Here is a 27,213-nt window from a genome sequence, read left to right on the forward strand (position 1 = left end):
AAAAATGTTTATTTTAAGGACTTTTTAAAGTTCCTTGTTTTAAGGAAATAAAATACTTGAAGAGAGAAAAAGGGTATGTCTTGTTCTTTGAGCTCCTTAGTAATAATTTTGCTTAAAGCTGAGGATCCTATAAGTGAACTATTGGAGAGCATAGCATGGAGCAGTGGTTCTTAAAGATGGTGATCATCAGGGCCTTTCCTTGGTGGTCAGGTGGTTGGGAGTCCGCCTTGGACTGTAGGGGAAGCTGGTTCAATCCCTGGTCCAGGAACTAAGCCTGTGTACCACAACTACTGATCCTATAAGCCCTAGAGCCTGTGCTCTCCAACCAGAGAAGCCACTGTGATGAGATGCCCTGCTGCTGCTAAGTCGCTTCAGTCATGTCCAACTCTGTGTGACCCCATAGACGGCAGCCCACCAGGCTCTCCTGCCCCTGGGATTCTCCAGGCAAGAACACTGCAGTGGGTTGCCATTTCCTTTTCCAGTGCATGAAAATGAAAAAGTGAAAGTGAAGTCGCTCAGTCATGTCTGACTCGAGTGACCCCAAGGACTGCAGCCTACCAGGCTCCTCCATCCATGGGATTTTCCAGGCAAGAGTACTGAAGTGGGGTGCCATTGCCTTCTCCAGAGATGCCCTGGCATCACAACAAATAGTAGCCTCTGCTTACAGCACCTAGAGAAAGTCCGCGAGCCGCAATGAAGACCAAGCACAGCCCAAACTAACTAACTAAATAAAATTATTTTTTTTTTTTTAAAAAGGTGATGATCATCAGAATTACCTTTGAAACTAAAAAAGAAAATTCACAGAGACTTCTCTGGTGGTCCAATGGTTGACTCCATACTTGCAATGTAGAGGGTGTGAGTTCAGTTTCTGGTTGGGGAACTAAGATCCCACATGCCGCCCAGTGTGGCCAAAAAATAAACATTAAAAAAACAAACAGATATCAGGTCCTAGTCCCTGAGATTTGGAGGTTTGGGCTGCGGCTTGGGCATGTGTTGTGTTTAGAAACTTCCACAGGTGGTTCAGACTTGCAGGAAGGTTGAAGAATTGCTGAGCTTGAACCCAAATACATTTTAAAAGACCCATTTACTTCGTCATCCAAATACTTGGATTTGAGCATGGTTAGAAGGGATTTGCAGCCTTGTAAATAATCAGAAACTCCAAAGCTTTGAAGTGGGAAGCCTGTTGAAGATAATCTCCTGACTTGAAAGTTGTTTCCTAATCACAGACTTCCATATGGCAGCAGAAGGCCTGGCCCAAGGATGGAGTAGGATTCCATGGCCACCACTTACTTACAAGGTCTGGGACCTTGTACAAACTACATCTAATCTCTGTGCCTCAGCCTCCTAACAGGGTTGCTGTAGGGATTGTTGTTGTTTAGTCACTAAGTCGTTGACTCTGTGTGACCCCATGGACTGCAGCATGCCAAGCTTCCCAATCCTTCACCATCTTCCAGAGTTTGCTCAAACTCATGTCCATTGAGTCCATGATGCCATCCAACCATCTCGTCCTCTGTCGCCCCATCTCCTCCTGCCCTCAATCCTTCCCAGCATCAGGGGCTTTTCCAGTGAGTCAGTTCCATCAGGTGGCCAAAGTATTGCAGTTTCAGCTTCAGCATCAGTCCTTCCACTGAGTATTCAGGGACATTTGACCCATGTCCTTTAGGATTGACTGATTTGATCTTTCTGTCCAGGGGACTCTCAAGAGTCTTCTCCAGCACCACAGTTTGAAAGCATCAATTCTTCAGTGCTCAGCCTTCTTTGTGGTCCAACTCTCACATTCATGCACGACTACTGGAAAAACCATAGCTCTGACTATATAGACCTTTGTTGGCAAAGTGATGTCTCTGCTTTTTAATAATCTGTTTATGTTTGTCATAACTTTTCTTTTAAGGAGCAAATGTCTTTTAATTTCATGGCTGCAGTTACCATCCACAGTGATTTTGGAGCCAAAGACTTATTATTGAGACTATTAAAAAGTTTATCAGTGGGTTTTCCCAGTGGTCCAGTAGTAAGAATCCACCTTGCAGTGCAGGGGGACATGGGCTTAATCCCTCGTCTGGGAAGATCCCATGTACCATGAACAACAAATCCCACGTGCCACAATTACTGAAGCCCGAGCGCCTAGAGCCTGCGCTCTGCAACAGGAGAAGCCGCTGCAATGAGAAGCCTTCATAGCACAACGAGCAGTAGCTCCTGCTCTCTGCAAGTAGAGAAAGCCTACACACAGCAACGAAGACCAGTGAAATTAAAAGAAAACTTTATTAGCATGCTCCCCGTCTAAATCTGCTTCACTTTGTTCCTGCGGTAACAAGACCAGAACCCTTTTGTTGTCATCTTTGGAGGCTAATTTACTTACTCATTGACTTTCTCTTCCTTTCATCCATCTAAATCCGACTCATTGTTTAGACTCATCTCGAATTCGACTTCCTCTGGAAAGACTTCTGCCCAAGAGAAACCTACCCTATTTGGATTCCTGAATCATTCACAGTCTCTATCTTACAAAAGTTAATTATATAAGCAATACTTGGGCAACTGTTAAACATTGGGTACCTTCTCTGTATCAGGTTCTCTGCTAGGAGCTGTGGATGTGAAGTTTAGTCTAGAAAAACATTCTAGAATATCCTGCTTAGGCTATCTGTGACTTTAAAGAAACATTTCTTTCTCTCTCTCTCTCTTTTTTTTTTTTTTTTTTTTTTTTTTTGATATACCTTAGAGGTACATTGTGTTTTTATTTTTAATTTTTTAATATTTATTTATTTATGGATTTTTGACTGCGTAGAGTCTTAGTTGTGACATGCTGGGTCTTCCTGCAGCATGTGGGATCTTTCATTGCCGCACACAGTCTTAGTCGCTTCATGGCTTGTGGGATCTTAGTTCCCCCACCAGGGATTGAACCCCTGTCCCCTGCTTTTAGAAGGTGGTTTCTCAAACAAGGCCACTAGGGAGGTCCCTAAAGAAACATTTCTTCAATAGAAAGTTCATGAAACAGTCTCAGCCTGGGACCCTGCATCTCTGCAGCTGATGATTGAGTTTCATTCCATTGCTCAATAGATCTGTGATCTTGGGCAAGTTACTTAAATTCCTTGTGTCTAAAATAATGAGGGAAATCCTCTTCCCTCTCCTGTGTTTCCATGAGGGGACTTGATCTGAGGTAGACTTCACTTTCCCTTTTAACTTTCATGCATTGGAGAAGGAAATGGCAACCCACTCCAGTGTTCTTGCCTGGAGAATCCCAGAGACAGAGGAGCCTGGTGGGCTGCAGGCTATGGGGTCGCACAGAGTCGGACACGACTGAAGCGATTTAGCAGCAGCAGCAGCAGTAGGAAATAGGCCCCACTGCATTTTCTAACACAGCTTTCCTAACATGACTCTGACCCTGTATTATTCCCATTTGGCATCTTATTTCTATTCTGTTCTCAGCAGAAAATCCCAAGGGGAGGAAGTGTGGTTAACCCAAACATGTACTAGTGGGAAGTTAAAAAGAAGTGGTAATTTTTTCAAAGTTGAATGAGCTATATGTCCCAAGGAAGTTGTCTTTTAAGTTAGGTTTTTTCTTTTGTATATTTTAATCAAAAACTTTTAAGCAAAAGCTTTATCTCCTATATTGTCTTTAGTCTCCATAGCACATAGCTGACTGATGTGCACATACAAAGTAGGGGGTTCTACAGCTATTTGCTAAATAATTTAGCATGTCCTTTTCCCTGGAAAAGATAAAGATTCCAGCATTGTGATATTCAGCTAAAAAAAGCACTCTAAATGGGAAATTGGTTCTATGTAAGTATTCATAAATGAGCCTTTTGGTTTCCAGTTTATAAAGCTCATCAACTCTGGACTTTTCGTGGGTCCTTCATGGGTGGTAGATGCCAAGCAGGTAATACAATCTTTTAGTCTCTGAAACATGATCTATTTTGAACAAAACCTTGTACTGACAATTTCCTCTCCTTTCTCACCTTACCTTCCTTTGCATTTTATCTTCGGGGAATCCCCATGCGCATACGTCAATTACAGTGTGTTCTACATTGAACCATAATTGTCTGTAATGTGTCTAACCTGTTCTCCACCCCTCACCCTCCTGCCCTACCCTTTAATAGTGAAGTCCTCAAAGGCAAGGATTCTGTCTCATTCCTTTTGGTGTTCCCAGTATCTGTGCTCAGAGAATGTCTAGTAAATGAACAAAAGTTAAAATGTCGATTTTAGGAGAATGCTACGTCATAGTCATCCTAAGTTATAGTCACCCTAAGCTATAAATTTGACAAGTTGTCATCCAAATAGAAGATAACCCAGCCATAGAAAGATGATGACCTTTGTAGCTGTGAAGGGAGAAGAGGCCAAAATGTAGCTTTAAAAATATTAGTAGGTTTTTTTCCTCATGGAATAAACATGGAATACAACTTAGTTTCCTTCTCATGAGGAAATGACAGAAACATAGCCTGTTATGACCTTCAACTTCAATCAAATGACCAGAGCTCTGCTGATGAAATATGAGCTTGTATCCTTGACCCTGACATATACCTTGGAGGTGTTAACGCATTGTCCCTGTGTTTCTATGAACATTTTTTTAAAGAATTGTTTTTGATCTAGTGAATCTCTAACTCAGTATTTAACCATATAGATGATTTAGGGGTAACATTGAAACACCTCCCTTGAAAGCTATTGAGTTAGCTGGGAGTGCACCCACCTCCATAACTAATTTTTTTGTTATATTTGAAAATCAGTGAGGATTTAAACTCAGGATTCAGTCACTTGAAGACTCTATTAAGAGTTACCAAGTTAATTATTCCTACTTTACAAGAAACTTACTTGAAAATGATTTTCCTAAAGCAAAGTACATCTAAACTTTGTAAGTTCTTAATAACCTGTGCTGAATGAATAAATGAATCCTGAACTAAAACAGAACACATTCTGATTCTTAATCAGAGGTAGTTTAAGCCTTTTGTGCAAGAGGGGACTCTGACTTGAAATAATACAGGATAGTAAGCCTCCTAGAGAACTTTCTGTAAGGAAACATGGTTGATTGTGAAACATGAAGCTGAAAGTGAGAGGAGATGGCATTTGACCCCAAGAAGCCTGAGAACATCTCAGCAGGGTTCATCAAAGTCATTAAGTGGTGGTCTCAGAAAGCATGGTACTGTTTCGACCACCTAGACCCAACTGGAATCAGGAACCTTGCCCAAAGACCTTCCTTAATCAAAGCAGAAAGGAGTTCTTTGCTTTCTTCTGAGTTCCAAAGAGGCTTCTGGTTTCCAGGCATCTAGATAGCGGTACCAAGTTAGGGCACCGCCAGTGAACTTCCTCCTGTGGTTATTTCCTACTTCTTGGAATGTTTTACTTCAGGAAGGTAAGGAAAGCAACCTTGGGGTTTTCATGATGAGTTTAACATTGTGGTGCAGCTTTGGCCATCCATTTCATAGGAGATCTGCTTTCCAGATGATGTACAGATGTACATATGGAGATGAGTGTTTTTTTTCTTTCTTGCCTTTTTAAAGAGTTTTTTTTTTTTTCATCCTGTTTCTAAATTTGGGGTGTAAGGTCCTCCAGGGAGCATTTTTAAAAGTATCTGAAGTTTGCATCTGATTTTGGAGAAAAGTTGGAGGCCTACCTGCATGTGACAGACACACGGCTCCAACAGCTACACTGATTGCAAAGATAAGGGCCATCCTTTTGGATCATTTGTTTGACATTGATCATGCATCTGTATTCAGGTCTGAAAGTTTGCTCCATATATGTTTCCCTGATTTCCCTGTTAAGGCTTCTGGATTTTGCAGTATATTCCGTTGCAGATGACCACATATGGAGTCATTTAACCATGTGTTTTTCTCTTCAAAGTCTTTCTTTGGCATTCTACTCTTATGTTCTGTTTAATTTAGGTTCCGTCTTTTAGAAGTTTTCTTTCTTCGCCACCATCTGACTTTGGGGAATGGGTCTCGTTCTCCTCCTGTGTTTGGCCATGGTCACCACTCAGCTTGGTGTTATGCTTTACTTACAGAGGTTCTTTATAGGATTGCCCTTTGTTGGTGACCCTTGGCATGATGCTGTGGCAGGTGGGGTGAGAACTCTAACCCTCTGCCTGTCACAGAGCTGAGGCAGCAGAGTCCTTGAATGGGCTCACTCAGGAAGGTTCACCCACAAATTTGCCCAATTTGTTGGTTTAAAAAAAAAAAAAAAGGCCAGTTATCAGCCATTTCATAGGGTCAACTTAATAGCAAGTGGGAAAAGTAGGACCAGAACTCAGATCTTCAGCCCCTAGCCCCAGAGACTGTTTTCTACATCCAACCATTCTACTTTAGACTGGTTTCTTCCAGGGAAATGTCCCCAAAGTTGAGATGGGTCACCCCCGCCACCCAGAGTTTTTCTTTAAATATATATATGTTATATGGACCATTTTTAAGATCTTTCTTGAATTTGTTACAATATTGCTTATATTTTTATGTTTTGGTTTTTGGCCACGAGGCACAAGGGATCTTAGCTCCCCAAACAGATGTTAAACCCCCTGCACTGGAAGGTCAAGTCTTAGCCACTGGACCAACCAGGGAAGCCCCCCTTCCCTCGACCCAGACTTTTTATTTTAGTTACCACCAGGTGCCAGAATTCTGAATCTCTGAAGTGTCTGTTGCATCAGAGCAGTGTGAAGGATTCTTTGGGGCCAAAAGTGAAGCCTCTAGGTTAAACATTTTTTTAATTGATTATTTTTTAAAGTTTTTGATAATTTATTGACATGATTCAAAAATCAAAATAGTATTAAAATGTATGCATTGAGAAGGCTTATCCCACCTGTGCTGTGCTCGCTTGTAACCCCACCTGACACATACTTCCTGTGGGGTGGTTATTTGTTTCCATCTCATGTGAATCCTTTACAATGTGTTTATATGGAAATACAGGTAAATATGGATATTATTTACATTACCCCATTTTAAAGCAAAAGATAGTATGTATATGTATACATGTGCTGATCTGTATCTTGCTTTTATTTCCATTTCAGTATATGGAAACTAACTTGTTCCTTTCAATTGCATGAATTTATTATGAATATATACTATAGTTTATCTATTTTCCTTTAGCTAGAAATGGGGCTTCTTTTAGTTGCTATTCTGTGCTTTATTGCAATTAATAACCCTGTGTATTCATCATTTTGTACATGTGTACCTACTTGTTGCTGCTGCTGCTGCTGCTGCTGCTGAGTCGCTTCAGTTGTGTCCGACTCTGTGCAACCCCATAGACGGCAGCCCACCAGGCCCCCCCGTCCCTGGGATTCTCCAGGCAAGAACATTGGAGTGGGTTGCCATTTCCTTCTCCAATGCATGAAAGTGAAAAGTGAAAGTGAAGTCGCTCAGTCATGTCCAACCCTCAGTGACCCCATGGACTGCAGCCCACTAGGCTCCTCCATCCATGGGATTTTCCAGGCAAGAGTACCTACTTGTTACTGTAGATTTATTCTCAGTAGACTTGCTGGATCCATAGGGAAATTCATTTAAAATTTTGATAAATATTGCCTTATTGTACTGCAGGAAGGTCTTGAACTGTTTGTATAGCCACCGTTGGTAAATGAGAATGCCTGTGTCAGTACCAGCCTTACCAACAGAGTGCATATTAGTCTGAAAGATGAGAAACAGGAGGTGACCTTGTAAGTGAGGTCTCTGTCTCTTCCCTGGCCCCTGGTTTGCAGTGGGAATGCTGCCCAGTTCCAAGAACTGGTGCCGGCATCAGTTCCAATGGAAATAATGCCTCACCATGGCCGTGGGTTTGTGCCAGCTCTAGTGACACACATGGAATGGACCCATGTTGCCACTTGCAGGATTTCCTGCAGTGGAAAGTTACACCTGCATTCATTATTCACCTAATGGCAATACTGGGTCGAAAGGGCCCAGCAGTGTCTGCTGGGGCAGAAAAGGCAACTGTCCCACTGCAGCGCACTGCGTACCCTGCTTTCAACACTTGTTTCCCAGCTGCTAACCTTATTTCTAGGGACTGAGTTCAAGAGAGAGATCCCAAATCACAGCGGAAGTCTCCCTAAGCTTGAAACTTTCATTCCCACGGGGACGCTCTTTTGAAAACTAATTTTGCATTTCCCCCAAGAATGGCAATCCACTCCAGTATCATTGCCTGAAGAATCCCATGGACAGGGGAGCCTCGGGCTACAGTTGATGGGGTTGCAAAGAGTCGCATACCACTGAGCAACTAACCCTACTAGTACTAAGTCCTTTATAACATAAATTAAAACTATAGGATACAATGTTACAATATTGCTAGACTTCTCCAGCTGTAGGGAGTTTCCTGCGTGATGCAAATAGACTATCCTGTAAATGCAAGATTTATGCCCTAGACAACATCTCCAACTGTTGAAGAGCATACATATATTCCATGTCATCTTTGCAGGACTCTTTGCCATTTTCACTGGTAAGATTGATTCTCCGTTACTTTTCTCTGTGAGTTCCTGAGTTTAGGGGAAAAAACTGCATAGAGAAGTTTGCCAAATGAGACTGGCAGGATGGTTATTCAGTCCAAATGAACCTTCTTCTTTCTCATAATTTGTGATCGGGCCACTTTAAAGCAGAAAGAAAGCCACTCCTCTTCCCCTGTGAGGACCAGTTGCACTTGGGGAGTTGATTGGTGGCTGTATCTGGCTACACAAGAAACACAAAATGATTTCTGGGCACAAGGGTGGACTGCCAGAAGCTAGCTGACACACCACTGACAAATGTGGATACACATTTTCTTTTGTTAATACCTGTCAAGGCTTCACAACAGGCATTTCCAGTTTTGTTCTCAGGTTCCTTACAGCTGCTTCTCTAGAAGCTTGCTCTCTTCTAAGGGCTGACTATTGCCAGAAGCAAGGTGTTGTTTTGTGCCATCATCATCTGACCCACCACACACATTCAGGACATCATCCCAGGTATATGTTCTGCATCCGCTCTGTGGAGCCATGGGGTCCGTTTTGCCTAGTCATTCACATGGAGGGCCTCAGGGTACCAGCTGGGTGGCAGAGAAGATGCATGAGACCTGCATTCCATTACCCTTGTTCCTTTGGCTTTTTGACACAATGGTTCCTATTAGCACAGTCTGAGAGTCCGCTGTTCTGTCTATGCTGGACCATCTGGTCTCCTGTCTTTGGGGCCCTAACTTGTCTGAACCGCTCCCTGAGAATAAATTTAACACTCTCTAGCCTTACTTTCACTCCTGTCTCAGACCCTCAGCTCTACTCTTTTTTTTTTTTTTTTTAATTTTTGACTTCACTGGATCTTTGCTTTGGTGCTCAGGCTTTCTAGTTGTGGAGCATGGGCTTGGTTCCCCGTGGCATATGGCATCTTAGTTCCCAGACCAGGGATCAAACCTGTGTCCCCTGCATTGAAAGACAGATTCTCAACCACTGGACCACCAGGGAAGTCTGCCCACAGCCCTATTCCTGAGTAACAGGAAAAACTGCATGGATCAGAAGCAGGGTAGCCTAGTTTGCCAGGTCTCTACACTTGGAAGGGATCAGGTTGAGATACTAAAAAGAAAGGTTTTTATGTCACAAGTATTTTTTAAAGGCACTCGGGTGCTTCTTGATTGAAGTCATTCTTACTCATGTGGGGTTGACAGGCGTGTCCTTGGTAGCTGTGGCCCCTAGTCTGAAAAGCATGTGGTTCTTTTCCAGTGCCTGAAGAGACCTCAGGGGAAAATGTCCAGCAAATTCCTGCAGAATTTCGACACTCTGCCTTGTTAAGTATGCATGTATGGTTGGTACCTTGAGGGATAATTCAATATTGGGAAGACGGTAGCGAGGAGGAAACCTTAGGCTTATATTCAACCTCTGTGGAATTAGCATGTAAACAAACTACTTATCAGGAATGATCACATGGGGCTTTGCTTAAATAAATAAGAAACTGGGGCAATGGACCTCCCTCAAAATATAAGACACCACATCCACATCTGACCCCGTATGGATAAAAGCATGCGAGCCAGCCGGGTTCACATTCCATTTCCACCACATGCCAGGCATATGGTGTTAGGCAATATGATTTATAAATCTCTCTGAGTCTCAGTGTTCTCAGCTGTAAACTTACTATTCATAATTAGATTATTTACCTCCAGAACCAATAAATGTTAGCTATTATTTTAAATCACTTTCTAATTCAAAGAGAAGTTTGACATTACTTATTTAATGTCAAAGAGCATCTTTGGTACTCTGAGGCCCTCCATGTGAATGACTAGGCAAAACGGACCCCATGGCTCCACAGAGCGGATGCAGAACATATACCTGGGATGATGTCCTGAATGTGTGTGGTGGGTCAGATGATGATGGCACAAAACAACACCTTGCTTCTGGCAATAGTCAGCCCTCAGAAGAGAGCAACAGAACAGCGGACTCTCAGACTGTGCTGATAGGAACCAAAGAGTAATGTCCCAGACCATCTTCCCCAAATCCCCACTATATACACCGCTACCAATACTGTATGTCTTTATGGTACTGTGTGGAAACACAGCCTTCCTTACCTTGCTTAGATTAAATATATTAGTGTTAAGAGTTTGCATGTCTTATGTAGGAGTCAATGTTGAGTGAAAAGGATTGGAGGCAAGCAGATGTTCTCACAGTCCTCATACTCATGAAACCACAGACTTGAATGTTTCCTATAGGTACAGTCTATGATGTGGGTATTTCCTGACCAGCCATATAGATCTTTTGTCATCTGAGATGTTAGTATTTTCCTGGTATCTTATAGTAGCTCTGGAGCACAGCCAGTTTCTAGAATAGGGTCCACACCTGGTTCATTATGTTTCGGGCCCAGAAACCAGCTTCCTTGTGCTCTTCAAATGAACGGTGACATACAGAAGGGTTAGGGGCTGGGGTGAGGGCAGTGGGCAGGGGACTGCAATTATTCTTGCTCCTGCATTAAGCTACAAATAATGAGCACTTTCCTGTGCTTTACAGTAAGCAATTAAAAGAAATTACAGAGTTGGATGCAAAAATAACCCGAAGGACAACTCTGTGTGTGGAGCCACCGGTTTGCTCCATTTGTGGAAAAGGTTAATCCTCGTGACTGCGCGGAACACTGTGTTGCTACAGAAAGGGTGGCGTGTCCACACATGTTTCGGCCTCTACCCACACGCTCCTGTATATGACTGTGCATCCCAGAAGAAGGGCTGTGGAGTGTGTATTGGTGCTGCAGTGGAATTTAACAAACTGATTACTGAAAATGGTCTCATAAAGGTGAGCTTTTCTTCTCTTGCTCACTTTATCTTTACCCTAGGATTTCTTGGTAGTGGCTTCTAAAGGGATGTTATTCTTTTGATTCTAGAGGCAACTTATTCGTCCACGTTCTTCCCTTACCTGTTTTCACCTCCCTTGCTTTGTTAAAAATTAAAATTTTGTGTATTTCCAAGGATGGGGTCTAATCTAGAGAGAGATCTCTTCATCCATCCCATTCTCTTTCCACCCCTTCTGACTTAATGACGTTGAAGCCTTCCGGTTTGGACCTAAGATGTGTGCAGATATTCTTTCTATATGGAAATTGCTCAGATAACTAATTAACCACAGGCATACATTGGCTATGGAAATTTTCAGGAGCACCATCTGTGGAAACACTGAGAAGGGCATGCCTTTACCGCAGCTCTGGGGTCCATTAAGAGCGTGTTTGTGTGGCGACGGTGTCGAGTGGGTGTTGGCTCACAGCTGTCAAAGTCCCCATAGCATCTCCTGGCAGGAACTCCAGAGTGTCAGTCCAACAGCACCCTGAGAGCAGCCTGTCGATGTGACATTGCCACTTCTGAAGAAAGAGGTGGAAATAGGACAGACGGGTCTTAACTTTCTTCTCTTCTTTTTTTTTCCAATTGTAATTGTTCTGGCATGTTCCCAGTCTCCACATTGTGGCAAACTTCTTAAAGAGGGCTTTTCTTTATCCTCTGGTTTGAGTTACTGCATGTTCTCCCCTTAGGGACAGAGAATGCAGTTGTGTTACCCCTGCATGTTTTTTTACTTAGAGCATGCTCCTTCCTGGATCCAGAAACTGGAAGAAGATCCGAGTTCTGTGCTTTCACAACAGCCCCTGTCAGTAGGTACGCCTTGTTTAGGGAGGCAGTCCCTAACAGTGCTGACATCTGTGTCAACTCTGTGGGGCTCAAGGTGGATCTCCTGGGAAAACAGGGTCTGTGGCATCTCAGCCCCACCCATTTGCCAGTGATTTAACAGCCACAATATCGGGGTTCTCTGTGTGAGTCATTTGCATTTGTACCGGTGAACTTGGTGATTTCTTGGGCTTTGGAAATTAGCTATCTTTTCAGGCCTTTGTAAAAAAAAAAAAAGCCTGAACAGTGGACCAGTCTCCAGTTCTGTTTATGAAACTACCCCATCAACTTCCTGATAATGTCATTCAACTCAAATTTTTTACTTTTCTTTAGAAATCTTTTTTTTTTTTAATCATTTTTGGTGCTTCCATCTTGAAACAAATGATCCTAGATGCTGGAACTCAATTGAGAAATGGGTTGCTGCTGGGTACCTTATTGAAATAAAGACCGACTTGAGTTGTGGAGGGGGTTTTGATGCTTTATACTTTCGAGTTGGACTATTTGCTGCTGCCGCTGTTGTTTTTGTTTGTTTGTTTGTTTTAGCCTCACCATTTGGCTTGCAGGATCTTAAGTTCCTCGACCAGGGATTGAACCCTGAGCTTGAGCCTCAGCAGTGAAAGTGAGGAATCCTAACCACTGGATTGCCAGGGGATTCCATGTTGTAGTTTTCTTTTGTGAGTTTTTGTTTTAATTTCATAGTACTTGGTAGGAGAGAGCTGGATCTGTTTGTTTTAGGACAAGCCTAGAAATAAGAAATCTCCATTGAGTGGGTGAGTCTGTTCTTTCTGCTTCTGTTCCATTATTTCAAGACAGAAGAACTCGAAGGATCAGAGACATCTGGCTGAAAGTATTTGCCTGGAAATCTACTAGCTGCTGTAACTAGTCATATCATTTCCAGTGTCATTCTGCTTGAGTCAGTGGTGTTAAGGTTGCAATGATTAGGGAAGCCAATTATGCTTGCCCTTGCCTTGTAGCATTGAGATAAAAATTAGCAACTGAGTGGAAGTCCAGATTTAGGTCAGTAGTGCTCTATAAATTTTCATTCAACCTGTTACATTTATAGGTATCCTGCACTTTATGGTATAAACACAATAGTGGAAAAGCCAGTTGACATAAAGGGAACCCAGATTTTACTTAACATTACAGAAGCAAAGCTACTTTCCCACCTAATAAATGTCCAAATAAAACAAGTTGAACCAAGGAAGATGCTTAAGTTGATGTTAACCCTATCATTTCTGTGTCTTATCACTTAGTCCAGTGCTTCTCGACTTTTAATAAATATGTGAATCACCTTGAGTTTATGAGCCTTGTTGAAATGCAGATTCTGATTGAGTGGATGTGTGGATGGGATGGAGGCGGGGAAGCCGAGAGTCTGCTTTTCTTATTAGCTCCCAGGTTTTGCTAATGGTGGAGAAGGCAATGGCACCCCACTCCAGTACTCTTGCCTACAAAATCCCGTGGATGGAGGAGCCTGGTAGGCTGCAGTCTATGGTGTCGCTAAGAGTAGGACACGACTGAGTGGCTTCACTTTCACTTTTCACTTTCATGCATTGGAGGAGGAAATGGCAACCCACTCCAGTGTTCTTGCCTGGATAGGCCTGTGGATTCCACTTTGGGAAGCAAGACTTCATTTAATTTCAGCCCATGGAAACTGATCCCATACCTCTATTTCCTAAAACTTATTTCAGGCTCCACAGGTTTTTCCTTCTGTTGTAACAGATTGGAATTGCATTCATACACTTAGCTTATAAATGTAGCATTAAAAAAATTATCTGAAGTTTGAGACTTTAGGTTGCATGAAATAAATTTTATAAGTAAATTTTTTCTGTAAATGCAAAGCCTGTGTGATTAAATATAACTTAAATGCCTATGTTATAATGAGGTTTGTATCTTCTTATTTACTATTTCCACAGTCATTTCCCTTTGTAGGATAATTTTCCCTCTGATTTCACAGCATTTGTAGAGATCAACACTTGATAATTTTTTCAGGCCCTTCCTTACACAGTGGATTACTAAAACTTCACAACACCAGGTAGACAGTGTCTTCATAATTAATATTACTGTCTACCCTGTGTGGAAATTTGATAAATAATTCCTTGCTTTTGGCCTTTTAATAGTCAGAACATTATTAAATATGAACTTTATTTTAGTTCATTATGACAAATTCCACCAGAAATTCTAAGGAAAACAAAATCCTATTAATAATTAAAGAGGTTAGTTTTTTAATTGAATGTTAACTGCCATTTGGTTCTTATAATCTAACAATTGGTAGTTTTTTTAAAAAGCATTTTTTAAACAGTCTACTTACCTGATATGCACGTGACTTGCATATGCTTGAGACTTCTTTATTAGAGGCTAGAGATGTGCCCTGTTGGGGCAGTATTAGGGTGCAGAGCATGGGTAAGACTGCCAGCTCTGGGCCGCTCTGGCTTTCAGGGATGCTCCCTTGGTTCTAGTAGAACAGCAGGGTTCCCAGGGCAGTAACGATGGAAGCTCTTGGAGACCGTCACACGGTGACAGCTGTGCCCGGGGTTAGGCTGCCAGGCGGGATGCTTTCTGCCCAGACTTGGTTCATCTGCCAGGCATTTTCTGTCTCTTATTCCAAAATCCATTCCATCATTGTCACTCACTTGAAGTCTTACTGCTCTTATTTTAATTGTGCTCAGTCGCTTCAGTCCTGTCCAGCTCTTTGTGACCCTTTGGACTGCAGCCCACCAGGCTCCTGTTCATGGGATTTTCCAGGCAAGAATACTGGAGTGGGTTGCCATGCCCTCCTCCAGGGGATCTTCCTGGCCCAGGGATAGAATCTGAGTCTCCTCCATCTTCTGCATTGCAGGTGGATTCTTTACCTGCTAAGCCACCAGGGACGCCCCTTACTTTAACTGCACCTCCCTACTTTACTTGTGTCTCCCTAAAAACCACGCAAATATTGCCAGCACAAAGGGAACAGAGTCATTTAGCATGTGTGAGGACGTAGTTTGTGCAAGGTACTGTACAAATTGCATTAATTCAGAAAATGCCTAATCCTTAGCCTGATGGAGAATATGATCTAGTTTGACTCCTGGATAAGGTAGGTCTCCAACCAGTGGGAAAAAAATCATTTTTCAGAAATAGGGTGGGGAACAGAAAGAGTGAATAAAGGACCAGAGTTATACAGCTTTCTATCAAAGGAGTATGTACATCTACGTATTAAATTTATGCTTCAGGGAAATATACTTTCTTTCCACGGTACTCACATGTATGTGTCACTCTGGGTTTGAACTAAGAACCAGCAGTTTCTCTGGCACTCCTGGTGAGGCTAAGTAATGTCTCCAGGTGTCACTCATCACCATGGGCATCCTTGGGGATCAGAGAGTAGTGTGAACGACTGTGTTTCATAGGAAGTATAATCAGGTGCTCTTGGACATAAACTATGTTTTGGTTAAAAAGAACTACATTTTTAAAGGAACTTTCTTCACAGCTTTGGAACATATACATTATCAGATATCGTTTACTGAAATATTTATTAGTTTCAATTGATTGGTCATTCAGTAAGTAGGTGAACGTCTGAGCTTTTCCCTCTCCATTTTATTTGTGGATTCCAGCGACCCATTATTTTAGTTCAGGAATGTGAGGTATTTCTGTTTTTAAGTCTTCTGGGCTAAGCAACATGTACCTAATGGGCAAACGATACAAAAATAATGCAGAGGGATGGAAGAATCTAGTCTCTGTAAGTGAAAGCCTGGTTTTCCTTTGGAATCTGAGATTCTGACCTTGTTCTATCAGGGGACCTACAGCGAGTGGATGAGTTGATTAAAAACTCTGGTTCTCTTTCCTCTTAGATGAAATGGGAATAATTATAGTTACCTGCACCTCTAGGGTACTATGAGTCTTAATTACTTAATATTTGCAAAGCGTTTAGAGATCTTTGAATTAAAAGTGCTGAGCAGTAGAACCCAACTTCAGTGTAATCATAATTGGAATGAGAGTTTATATTCTCGCCTTCCCTCCATCTCTCTCTCTATTCTGTTCTTTTGGCCAAGACAGACATGGCTTGTGGCTACCACCTAGCTCTGCATACTTCTCTCTAACCCCTTTGCTTTTGGCAACTTAAGCCTAAAAATACATACATAGAATAAGTTAAAAGATATGTCCAGGCTCTTAACCCCTACTCCATATGTACTCCTTAATATTTATTTTCAAAGCTCAATAGCCACTAAGAATAAAATCAATCAATTAACTTGTCTCTTCCAGTGCATCATTTCTTTCAGTTTCTCCTACATATGGTGATAAACTGAACTTCTCAAAGCATTCCTCCCACTCAGAAACTCTGGTTGATTCTTCCATGCTTGTTTGGCAGGTTCCAAACTCTTTAGCATCACCCTAAAAGAGTCTTTCAAAACCTGTCAGTCATTCACTCTTATTCCTCACTATTCTAGAACTCTTCTCCCCAGAAATGTGTTGTTGTTCAGTTGCTAAATTATGTCCAACTCTTTGCAGCCCCATGAACTGCAGCACACCAGGCTTCCCTGTCCTTCACTATTTCCCTGAGTTTGTTCAAACTCAGATCCATTGAGTCAGTGATGCCAACCAACCATCTCATCCTCTGTTGCCCTCTTCTTCTCTGGCCCTCAATTTTCCCCAGCATCAGAGTCTTTTCAAATGAGTCGGCTCTTCGCATCAGGTGGCCAAAGTATTGGAGCTTCAGCTTCAGCACCAGTCCTTCCAATGAATATTCAGGGTTGATTGCCTTTAGGATTGATGTTTTGATCTCCTTGCAGTCAAAGGTACTCACAAGAGTTTTCTCCAGCACCACAGTTTGAAAGCATTAATTATTTGACACGCAGACTTCTTTATGGTCCAATTCTCTCATCCATACATGACTACTAGAAAAACCATAGCTTTGACCATATAGACCTTTGTCAGCAAAGTGATGTCTCTGCTTTTTAATACATTGTATAGGTTTGTCACAGCTTCTCTTCCAAGGAGCAAGTATCTTTTAATTTTGTGGCTGCAGTCACCACCTGCAGCGATTTTGGAGCCCAAGAAAACTGTTTCCACTGCGTTCCCATCTTTGTGCCATGAAGTGATGGAACCAAATGCCATGATCTTAGTTTTTTGAATGCTGAATTTTAAGCCAGCTTTTTCACTCCTCTTGCGCCTTCATCAAGAAGCTTTTTCATTCCTCTTCACTTTCTACCATAAGGATGGTATCATCTGCATGTCTGAGGTTGTTGATATTTCTCCCTGCAATCTTGATTCCAGCTTGTGAGTCATCCAGCCCAGCATTTTGTATGATGTACTCTGCATATAAGTTAAATAAGCAGGGTGACAATATACAGCCTTGATGTACTCCTTTCCCGATTTTGAACCAGACTGTTGTTCCATGTCCACTTCTAACTGTTGCTTCTTGTCCTGCATACAGATTTCTCAGGAGGCAGATAAGAAATGTACTCCATGCCTCTAACCCAGCTGCTGTCCATCAGTGGGGTCCTTTCTGGATACATTTAAATCCTTTCTATCCTTTGATATCTTTGCTCACAAATTATTCTTCATTCTCTAGCTAGAAGTAACCTCTTTCTCTTTATAGAATTGTACCTGTAATTTCCTGGGTCATTTCTACCTTTATATCTTAGTTACTTTACATATATGTCCTACTTCCCTCCTAGACTATAAAGCTTGAACACAGATCCATGTCTGATGAATGAACAACAACAGTAAGCCTAACCTATGCATGGAATGAAACTGAATACAAATTAAAGATTATTGATATTGACTTGAAAGATTTTGTTAAGGTGGCTCTTAATTGATTTGCATCATGTATGTTAGAAATTAAATATTAATTGATAATTTTGCCAACATTACCATTATTGTTGCTTATGGAACTAACATGAGCAAGTAAATCTTTAAACTGTGTTTTCTTTGTCTACATGCTCATAGACGGAATTCAAAGGGATTGGGGAACAAACAAAGCTTTGTAGTTTTCTCCCCGTATGCCCAAATTATCCATATTATTGTTTGGTTCCCCTTCTTAGCTCTGGCATGAAAACTTGGCTCCAGCATGCGTAAATTTTTGCAAAACTTTCTTTTAGAGGAGGACTGAATTGTCTGAAATTCCATCTGCTGAACTAATCAAGCCTTAAAACTGAAGGGTCTTGAAGGTCAAAATATCTTAATGGTGCTGCCTTTAGAAAGTTGGACTCCGAGATATATATAACCAGAGAAAACTGTGTCCACACTTTATAAGCTTCTTCTTTGACCACTTTTCATAGTGCTGCCTCTCCTCCCTGCAGTTAAATATTTTAAATTAAAAAAAACATTTAGAAATATTTTTTTTCTGCCTCCTGATGGTAAAAATGTAGACAGTGAAACAGGTAACCTTTTATTAATAGCTTTATGATGTCTGATAGGTTACTTGACCTCTCTGAACAGTAATTGTCTCATCTGTATAATGTGGATCATAACACCTGTTCTATCTCCTTGTGACAGTCAAATGCTGATTGTGAATGTTCTGTTGTCTTTAAGACAAATAAAAGCTATTACTACAGCATGCTGTCATGGATATTCATCTGGTTGAATGTTTAGAACTTGTGAGTAAGGCTTAAAAGCAAACCTCATTTCTATTTCATTAATTTTCTTTTTAGCCCTGTGCACTATGTTTAATTTTTCAAGAATGGGACTAAAAACAACTTGCCTAGCATTTTATAGATGTGGTTGAGTTGATTGTTGTAAGGCTTGGAACAGAATTAGCAGCAGTGAATTTTGTTGTATATAAATAGATATATAGACTAAAAATCTACTTAGTAATTTTGCATAGCCTCTTTTATCTCTTGCACAATAAAGGCTCATCTGAAGAAATTGTCAGAGAAGAAAATTGTCACGGAAGCACTTACTTAACCTTTTATGATTTGCTAATATGGTATATAGAATTACTCATTAAAGAGGTAAATAGAAGAAAGGACATTAAAAGACTGAAAGTTCTAATTTTTGCTATAATTATTGTTACTGCCCCCTTTTCAAGTCTTCTCTTAGAAACAGCTATACAGGAAGTGGTGGGGGCAGTTAGTGTGTTGTAGTATTATTTGTTTTTAAAAATTATTACTCAAGTAAAATTTTATCCTATTAGAGAAACTCCCTGGCTGATAATTACCATCTATCAAATACTTTAGAGCTTATAATTTGGGATTAGCACAGCCTGTACTTGACCTAATAATTTCAGTGAGTTCACTGGTACGTGCCATGTGGAAAGACTTCCTATGAAAATGATGTCAGAACTATGTCTTCTCATGATTTAATAAAATGATCAGTACGTTTTGACTGAGTCCTACTGTATTATTCAGTGTTAAGCATTATGGGGGAATCACCTATGATTCAGTGAGTTTATCATCCAACTGAAGACTTAGCATAATTAACAAACACTGTTAACAATTAACAAGTGAGTACGGAATGAAGCACTAAATGAGACGTCATGTGGAATTTTATTTATTTTTTTAATTTAAATTTATTTATTTTAATTGGAAGCTAATTACTTTACAATATTGTATTGGTTTTGCCGTACATCAACATGAATCCGAGAGGCAAAGAAGGTCAGTGTGTGCTGGAGCAATTAGAGAAGGTGACACGTGTGATTTGATGCTTGAAGTGGGTCATGAAGAACAAGCAAGATTTAGTCAGATAGAGAAAAAAGAATTTGCCAGAAGAAAGGAACAAGTCACTTCCAGGTAATGATGTATATGGGACTCCCAAGGACACTGGCTTGATCAGAGCAGAGGTGATGGAGCACTGAGTAACATAAGAAAGTCAGCTAAGTAGGATGACGGCCAGGTTTTGGAAGGTGTTGAATACCAAGTAAAAAAAGGTTGGATTTGATCTGGTGGAATAAATGGTCATTGCACGTCTTCATATAAGAGCCTAAGATGAGAGGTTAGTCAGACAGTGGTCATCAGAGTTAAGTGGAGCAGAAAGGATGTCCTGTACACTGAAGGGGATGAGAGGATTACAGTCAAAATAAGATGGTGAGGGCTGTGTGCCGAGATAGTGGCAGTGGGATGGAGAAAAGAGGATGGACAGGAGACATACTTTAGAAAAATGAGCAGGATTTCTTCATTGACTGGATTTAAAGGCTTTGAAAGAAATACATTATCAGAATTGATTCCAAGATTTCTAACCTGCATCCTGGGTGGTCCAAAGTATCAAGAAACCATTGTCAGAAACAGAAGAGTTAGAAAGGAACATTGTTCCTACAGGAAATATTGACCTTATAAGCCAGCAGGCAGGCAGCATTGTAGAAATGTGTTGGGGGTGGGGGTGGCGCTGGGTGGGGTGCGGGGAGGGCTTTATCACCAGGTAGGTTAATTACTGAATGTCTGCAGATGTTCTGCTCTAAGGAAGGCCCATGTTTGAGCTCAGGGTGAAAGCCAAATTATATTTACCATTATAGTAAATATACTATAATGATGCCATTTGTTCCTCTGAAGTACTTGCTTGTGGAACTGATGAGAAAGTGATATATTGGCCACCTCATGTGAAGAGTTGACTCATTGGAAAAGACTCTGATGCTGGGAGGGATTGGGGGCAGGAGGAGAAGGGGACGGACAACAGAGGATGAGATGGCTGGATGGCATCACTGACTCGATGGACGTGAGTCTCGGTGAACTCCGGGAGTTGGTGATGGACAGGGAGGCCTGGCGTGCTGCGATTCATGGGGTCGCAAAGAGTCGGATACGACTGAGTGACTGAACTGAACTACTTTTATAAGCAAAAAGTTTTTAATAAAAAGACAAATGAGACAAGTGAAAAGCAGTAACTTTACAGTGTCAGCTTCTTTAAGCTAAGTATAGAAAAAAGGATCATTTAAAGACTCAGTATGATAGTGATAATAAAATAATTTTCCACCTGTATAGTTTAAGATATCTCAATACCTTGGGCCATTTTAAGCAGCGAGTGTGGGCACTTAGTAAACACTAAACTTACCCATTTTGTTAGTTCTAAGATGCACATTTTCTTATTCATTTCTTTAAACATCCCTGAATTGGGTCATGTCTTACAGTTAATGTCATTTTATTGTCATGGGCTGTGCAGCAGTTGCAACATAGTTATCATTGCCTTAACCAAGTTATTTTGCTTGATTTTCTTTTTTACATATGTACAAAAGTTATCTATGATAAAATATGTCCAAATAAGTCTAAAAGAGCTCTTTTCCATTCTAAGTGGTAATGAAAGCAGTAGTTTATCTGGCTGCATTTTTTTGTATCCTGCTGCTGCTGCTGCTAAGTCCCTTCAGTCGTGTCCGACTCTGTGCGACCCCAGAGACGGCAGCCCACCAGGCTTCCCCATCCCTGGGATTCTCCAGGCAAGAACACTGGAGTGAGTTGCCATTTCCTTCTCCAATGCATGAAAGTGAAAAGTGAAAGTGAAGTCGCTCAGTCGTGTCCGACTCTAGCGACCCCATGGACTGCAGCCCACCAGGCTCCTCCGTCCATGGGATTTTCCAGGCAAAAGTACTGGAGTGGGATGCCATTGCCTTCTCCTTTTGTATCCTAGTGGTACCTAAAATGATGTGTTTTATAAGGATGGTAGCTTAGATTTCATAGAATATGGTATTAAAAGATAGCTCAGGGACTTTTCTGGTGGTCCAGTGGTTAAGACTCTACACTCTCATTTCAGGTGACCCAGGTTCGATCCCTGGCCAGAGAACTAGATCCCATAAGCTGCAACTTTGACCTGGCACAGCCAAATAAATTTTTTGTAAAAAAGGTAGCTCATCACAGCAAATCTCAGCCAGTATGATATAGAGGGCAGGAGTAAAATATTCTAAATTTGTCTTTTTTTCAGTGACCTGCATTTGAGGTGCCCCTTGGGTTGCTTTAATTTGGACAGGGAACGCTAGGAGAAAGGGTTTTCATTCAGTGTGTAAATACCGCCTGCCAGGAATAGAAATCTCCTTGGAGGATCCAGTTCTTGGATGGTGTAGAATCCAGAACCTTTCCAGAAATTCAGGTATTAGCAGAATGGATATCTGTGTTTTTTTCAAACCCTTGTGTCTGTGCTAATCTGAGACTGTGCACTCCAAGGAGCTCCAAGCATGCTTGCTGTTTGCACAAAGCAGGATTGAATCTGCAAGGAAATTGGTTGGTGTCTGGGGACAACAATTAAGTCTCATAGTAGTAGAAACTGTGATTTCAATAAAAGTGGAGGACAGACACCTTGATTCCTTATGCCGAGTTTCAGCTCTTTCTGCAGTATGACCTACTGACTGGAGGTAGGTTACCTTCCCTGGCAAGTGACACTTCATGGGCAGACAGGCAGTCCCCTTTCCTACTGATTGACAGTTTTAACAGCTATGGCACATGAGTGTCTTTTTGTAAGTCCTTGCTCCAGAACTGAGGAGTAGGAGTAAGTTAGAGTGTCCAGGTGGGGGGCGGGGAGGATGCTTCTCGTTACTACTCAGGGACACGATGCCTCAGGTAAGTGACTCTGACGTCCTCCACCACTCGACGGTAACCTTGTATCTGTAGGTATGTCCTCGCTTCACTTGTTCGCTCATTCTAATTGGCTTCCCAGAGCATGCTTGCAGAGAGAGAGTCAAATTTAGAGTATAGCTACCCTCTGGCAAACAGGAAAAGATTAATTTTGTGGTGTGCTCTTAAGGGACTTCCCAGAAAACTTCAAAAGCCCAGAAAGAATCACCAGCTGCCTGTACCAAAATGTATACAATGCTACTCGGCCTTTTAAAGGTACGATCAGCTTAGGGCTTGCACGCATCTACACGTGCACACAGGCCACATTCCAATAAAAAGGGAGGCTACGCTCTCTTAGATGGGTCTGCATATGAGCCAGAAAAGCTGAGGGGCAAGGGGCCGGGGGAGTTGAGATACACATGGATGCGCGTATGGCAGGCACTGGAAATTGCCTTCCAAGCTTTTTGACACCTCTTTCTTCAGCTCTCTCTTAAGCAGACACGTTGCTTTCATGATATCAGCCCCAGGCATAGACACGTCATTAAAATCAACATGTAGAAAATGACTTCTGTTTGGGAATAGGCAAAACTTATATTCATTACGGCCACCCAAAGTGTAGTAAAGAAAATAAGTAGAAAGACACTGGAGCTTGACTTGGGAGCCCTGAGTTCTAACAGAAACTTTCTTCATGATGGGAGGCAAGTCCTCCATGGCCTTTGGTTTTTTATCAGTAAAACTGGATGGCTTGATGAAATGATCTTTCTCTGTTTTTTGGCCATGCCACACAGCTTTGGGGATCTCGGTTTCCTGACCAGGGACTAAACCCAGGCCACAGCAGTGAAAGTGCCAAATCCTAACTACTAGACCACCAAAGAAGTCCCTCCTTTCTTCTAATGTATTGTCTCCATGGGAGGAAAGAGAGTCAATGGGAAGACTCCTTGTAGCTCCCTGACTCGTTTAATCGTTCATGCCTGGATGGTCTATAGGTAGAAAGGCCCACCCCTGACAGGCCACTACTGGTCCCATCACACATTCCTGCCTTAGAGCCATGCTGCCAAGTTGAGGGGAAAAAATTACTATTACCCGTGCAGTTGTTGCTTGGTAACATTTTTGATGTGTTTCTTGTGACAGCCTGAGCAGAGATCATTAAAAATTAAACTTACAAAGCTGCTCAAGTGGGAGGAAGAAAGCACACTCAAAGCCATAGTTTTTTTCACTTGCTCAGGAGCCATCTAATCTAGGGTTTACATGCTCAACCTTGGGACCAGGGCTGCACAGCTCTGGTTTATATTAAAGCCTATTGGGCACACTACTGACATTAACCCGTGCCTGGTGCGGCTGCAAGTTTATCACCAATACAGCAGAAACCTTGACCTTGCAGAATGGCCTGGAATTACAATCAGATGGCTGCCCTGCCTCCCAGCAAAAGAAAGCCCTAAACCGTCTTTGTGTCCTGTTTCTGCTCTCTCCCCACAGTTCCACCAGGTGAGAAGAGTGATGACCATCCTTTTCCTTACTATGGTTATTTCATACTTCGGTTGCATGAAGGCTGCCCCCATGAAAGAAGCCAACCTCCGAGCACAAGGCAGCTTGGCCTACCCAGGTGTGCGGACCCATGGGACTCTGGAGAGCATGAATGGGCCCAAGGTGGGTTCAAGAGGCCTGACGTCCTCGTCGTCTTTGGCTGACACTTTTGAACACGTGATCGAAGAGCTGTTGGACGAGGACCAGAAAGTTCGGCCCAGCGAGGAAAATAATAAAGACGCGGACATGTACACGTCCCGGGTGATGCTCAGCAGTCAAGTGCCTTTGGAGCCCCCTCTCCTCTTCCTGCTCGAGGAATACAAAAATTACCTGGATGCCGCAAACATGTCCATGAGGGTCCGGCGCCACTCGGACCCCGCCCGCCGCGGGGAGCTGAGCGTGTGTGACAGCATCAGCGAGTGGGTGACCGCAGCGGATAAAAAGACTGCAGTGGACATGTCGGGCGGGACGGTCACGGTCCTTGAAAAAGTCCCCGTCTCGAAAGGCCAGCTGAAGCAGTACTTCTACGAGACCAAGTGCAATCCCATGGGTTACACGAAGGAGGGCTGCAGGGGCATAGACAAGAGGCATTGGAACTCCCAGTGCCGAACTACCCAGTCGTACGTGCGGGCCCTCACCATGGATAGCAAAAAGCGTATTGGCTGGCGGTTCATACGGATAGACACTTCTTGTGTATGTACACTGACCATTAAGAGGGGAAGATAGTGGCTTTATGTTGTATAGATTATATTGAGACAAAAATGATCTATTTGTATATATACATAACAGGGTAAATTATTCAGTTAAGAAAAAAATTAATTTTATGAACTGCATGTATAAATGAAGTTTATACAGTACAGTGGTTCTACAATCTATTTATTGGACATTTCCATGACCAGAAGGGAAACAGTCATTTTTTGCGCACAACTTTAAAAAGTCTGCTTTACATTCCTCAATGTTGTGGTTTGTTGCCGTTGCCAAGAATTGAAAAACGTAAAAAAAAAAAAAAGTTTAAAAAATACTACTAATAAATTGCATGCTGCTTTAATTGTGAATTGATAACAAACTGTCCTCTTTCAGAAAACAGACAAAAAAAGAAAGAAAAAGTCTAACAAAAATTTGAACCAAAACAATCCGTTTACATTTTAGACAGTAAGTATCTTCGTTCTTGTTAGTACTCTATCTGTTTTACTGCTTTTAACTTCTGATAGCGTTGGAATTAAAACAATGTCAAGGTGCTGTTGTCATTGCTTTACTGGCTTAAGGGATCGGGGATGGGAGGGGTATATTTTTGTTTGTTTTGTGTTTTTTTTTTGTTTGTTTTGTTTTGTTTTTTAGTTCCCACAGGGTGTAGGGATGGGGAAAGAATTCCTTCCATCTATATTCTGGTTGATAAAAGATTCATTTGTCAAAGATTCATTTGCAGAGATGTTGGCAGCATCAATCAGATGACTGGAAAGTGAATAAAATTATGACAAATAAATGAAGTGCTCACTCCACTTCCCATGGCGCACCACTTAGGCGCCCACTCACCCTCTGGGCCTTGGTCGGTGGGTGGGGGTGGGGAGGGGATCTTCTTTGGTCAGAAAGATCTTCATTTACTCTGAGCACATTCTTTCCCCCCCACCCCCTCTGGTCCCCTCCTTGTTTTGTTTTCTCTTAAGGGAGAAAAACCAATTGCAAGCTCTGAAGTCGTTTACCACTGCTGCAAATGAGTAGACACGTTTGTCACACCGTGGCACTCATAAGCCTAGAGAATAGTGATTTCTTTCTTTTCTTTTCTTTTCTTTCTTTCTTCTTCTTCTTTTTTTTTTTAGAGGAGAGAAAAACAACAAAAAATAACTCGAAGATGAAGATTCTTTTAGATGAGGGGTAAACATTTGGGTCAATCATGATAAGGATTAAAAAAAAATCATGGTAAAGTTTAAAACTGCCTTGGAAGCCAAAGGAGAGTTCTATTCAGACCCAGAAACACCTAGATAGAGCAGGAGTCCACACTGCCAGTGAAATGAGACTGAACAGCCATCTGGAGGCTGTGTGGAGCTGATGCATCCTTTCCAGGTGGTGCAGGAAAAATTTCTGAGTGGTCATGCTGAGGCCTAGGTGGGGGTGGGGAAGGGTACTTGAGACATTCCAGAAGGGAGACCTCTAAAGGACTCATCAGGGGTGGCTCTGGCATGACACGTGTCAAGTTGCTTGGACCTCAAGCTTTAAGTGCCTACATTATCTAACAGTGCTAAGAGGTTCTCGCTGGAGGATCCCGCTCAAGCTGATTATACCCTCTGCCCCTGAATAATTTTGCGTAAAGCTGGATTAGCCCGGAGCATTTTTGGAACCACATGGGTGGCATTGTGATCATGAAATGGATTCAATGAGATGGGATATGTTTGCTACATGAACATTGATTGCTTTGAAATTAGACATGAGGAAACCAGGGTTTTGTTTTTTGAGAACTTCAGTAAAGGGGAAAAAAAAACAGGAAAAGGTCCCCCCAAAACTCAGGTTGGATGACCACAGTTACCAATAGAAAATCTTGTCCAGGGACAAGACTTTGGAACAGTGTCTGCCCATCCAAGATACCAAAGGCTTAAAGGCACCTTGCTCAGTGGGAGAGACCAGGACAAGCTGACAAAATGTTGCTCCCTGGTGAAATGATGCTCCCCACCTCCTGACCATCCTGTCTGTTCGTGGAGAGGGTCCCTACCTTCCTTCTGCCATCTTGGGTTAGGAGAAATCGAATTGGGAGCTGGAATAGTGGTCCTGGGCAAAAGGGATCCCAGTGAAAATTAGTGCTAAGGTGCATTTAGCCCATCGTTTAAACTTGAAAATCTCCTGGGCCAGTTCTGGAGTATCAGAAAGCCTCAAGAAATTTGCTGCATCTTAGGGTAAGAGATAAACAAAAGAGGCTGTCTACCATGACCCAGGGAATGAAGATACCATCAGCAAATAATGTGTAACTTGTTCAGTCTTTCATTTAGAACAAGCCTATATTTTATGGTACCATCCGAATACCTGTCTTTAAAAGAAGGGATAACTTTATGTAGTATAGTTATGTTTTGTGCTGTTTGAAATTATTATCTTTGTAATTATTTTTAACATGTAATGAATTCTCAGAATATCTGCTGTCAATTTTTCCCAGCCTCCTTTTGAGGGGCAAAATTCTAAAACCAGAAAAAAGTCCCCATCACAGTTTCAAAGAGTATTGCAA

The 27,213-nt window shown here is 41.9% G+C and overlaps 1 protein-coding gene across 4 annotated transcripts in view; it reads left to right on the forward strand.

Moving 5' to 3' along the window:
- BDNF (brain derived neurotrophic factor) overlaps nucleotides 1–25,244 on the forward strand; it is a 60,142-nt gene extending 34,898 nt beyond the window's left edge. For all 4 annotated transcript variants that reach the window (XM_044929322.2, XM_044929323.2, XM_006068006.4 and 1 more), the window contains exon 2: nucleotides 23,958–25,244. In XM_044929322.2, the coding sequence (XP_044785257.1) occupies nucleotides 23,958–24,731 (774 nt within the window). In that variant the 3' untranslated portion in view covers nucleotides 24,732–25,244. The remainder of the gene's footprint in view (nucleotides 1–23,957) is intronic.
- The last annotated feature ends 1,969 nt before the right edge of the window (nucleotides 25,245–27,213 follow it).

Source organism: Bubalus bubalis, chromosome 16 (assembly GCF_019923935.1).
Source record: "Bubalus bubalis isolate 160015118507 breed Murrah chromosome 16, NDDB_SH_1, whole genome shotgun sequence".
Classification (NCBI taxonomy): Eukaryota; Metazoa; Chordata; class Mammalia; order Artiodactyla; family Bovidae; genus Bubalus; species Bubalus bubalis.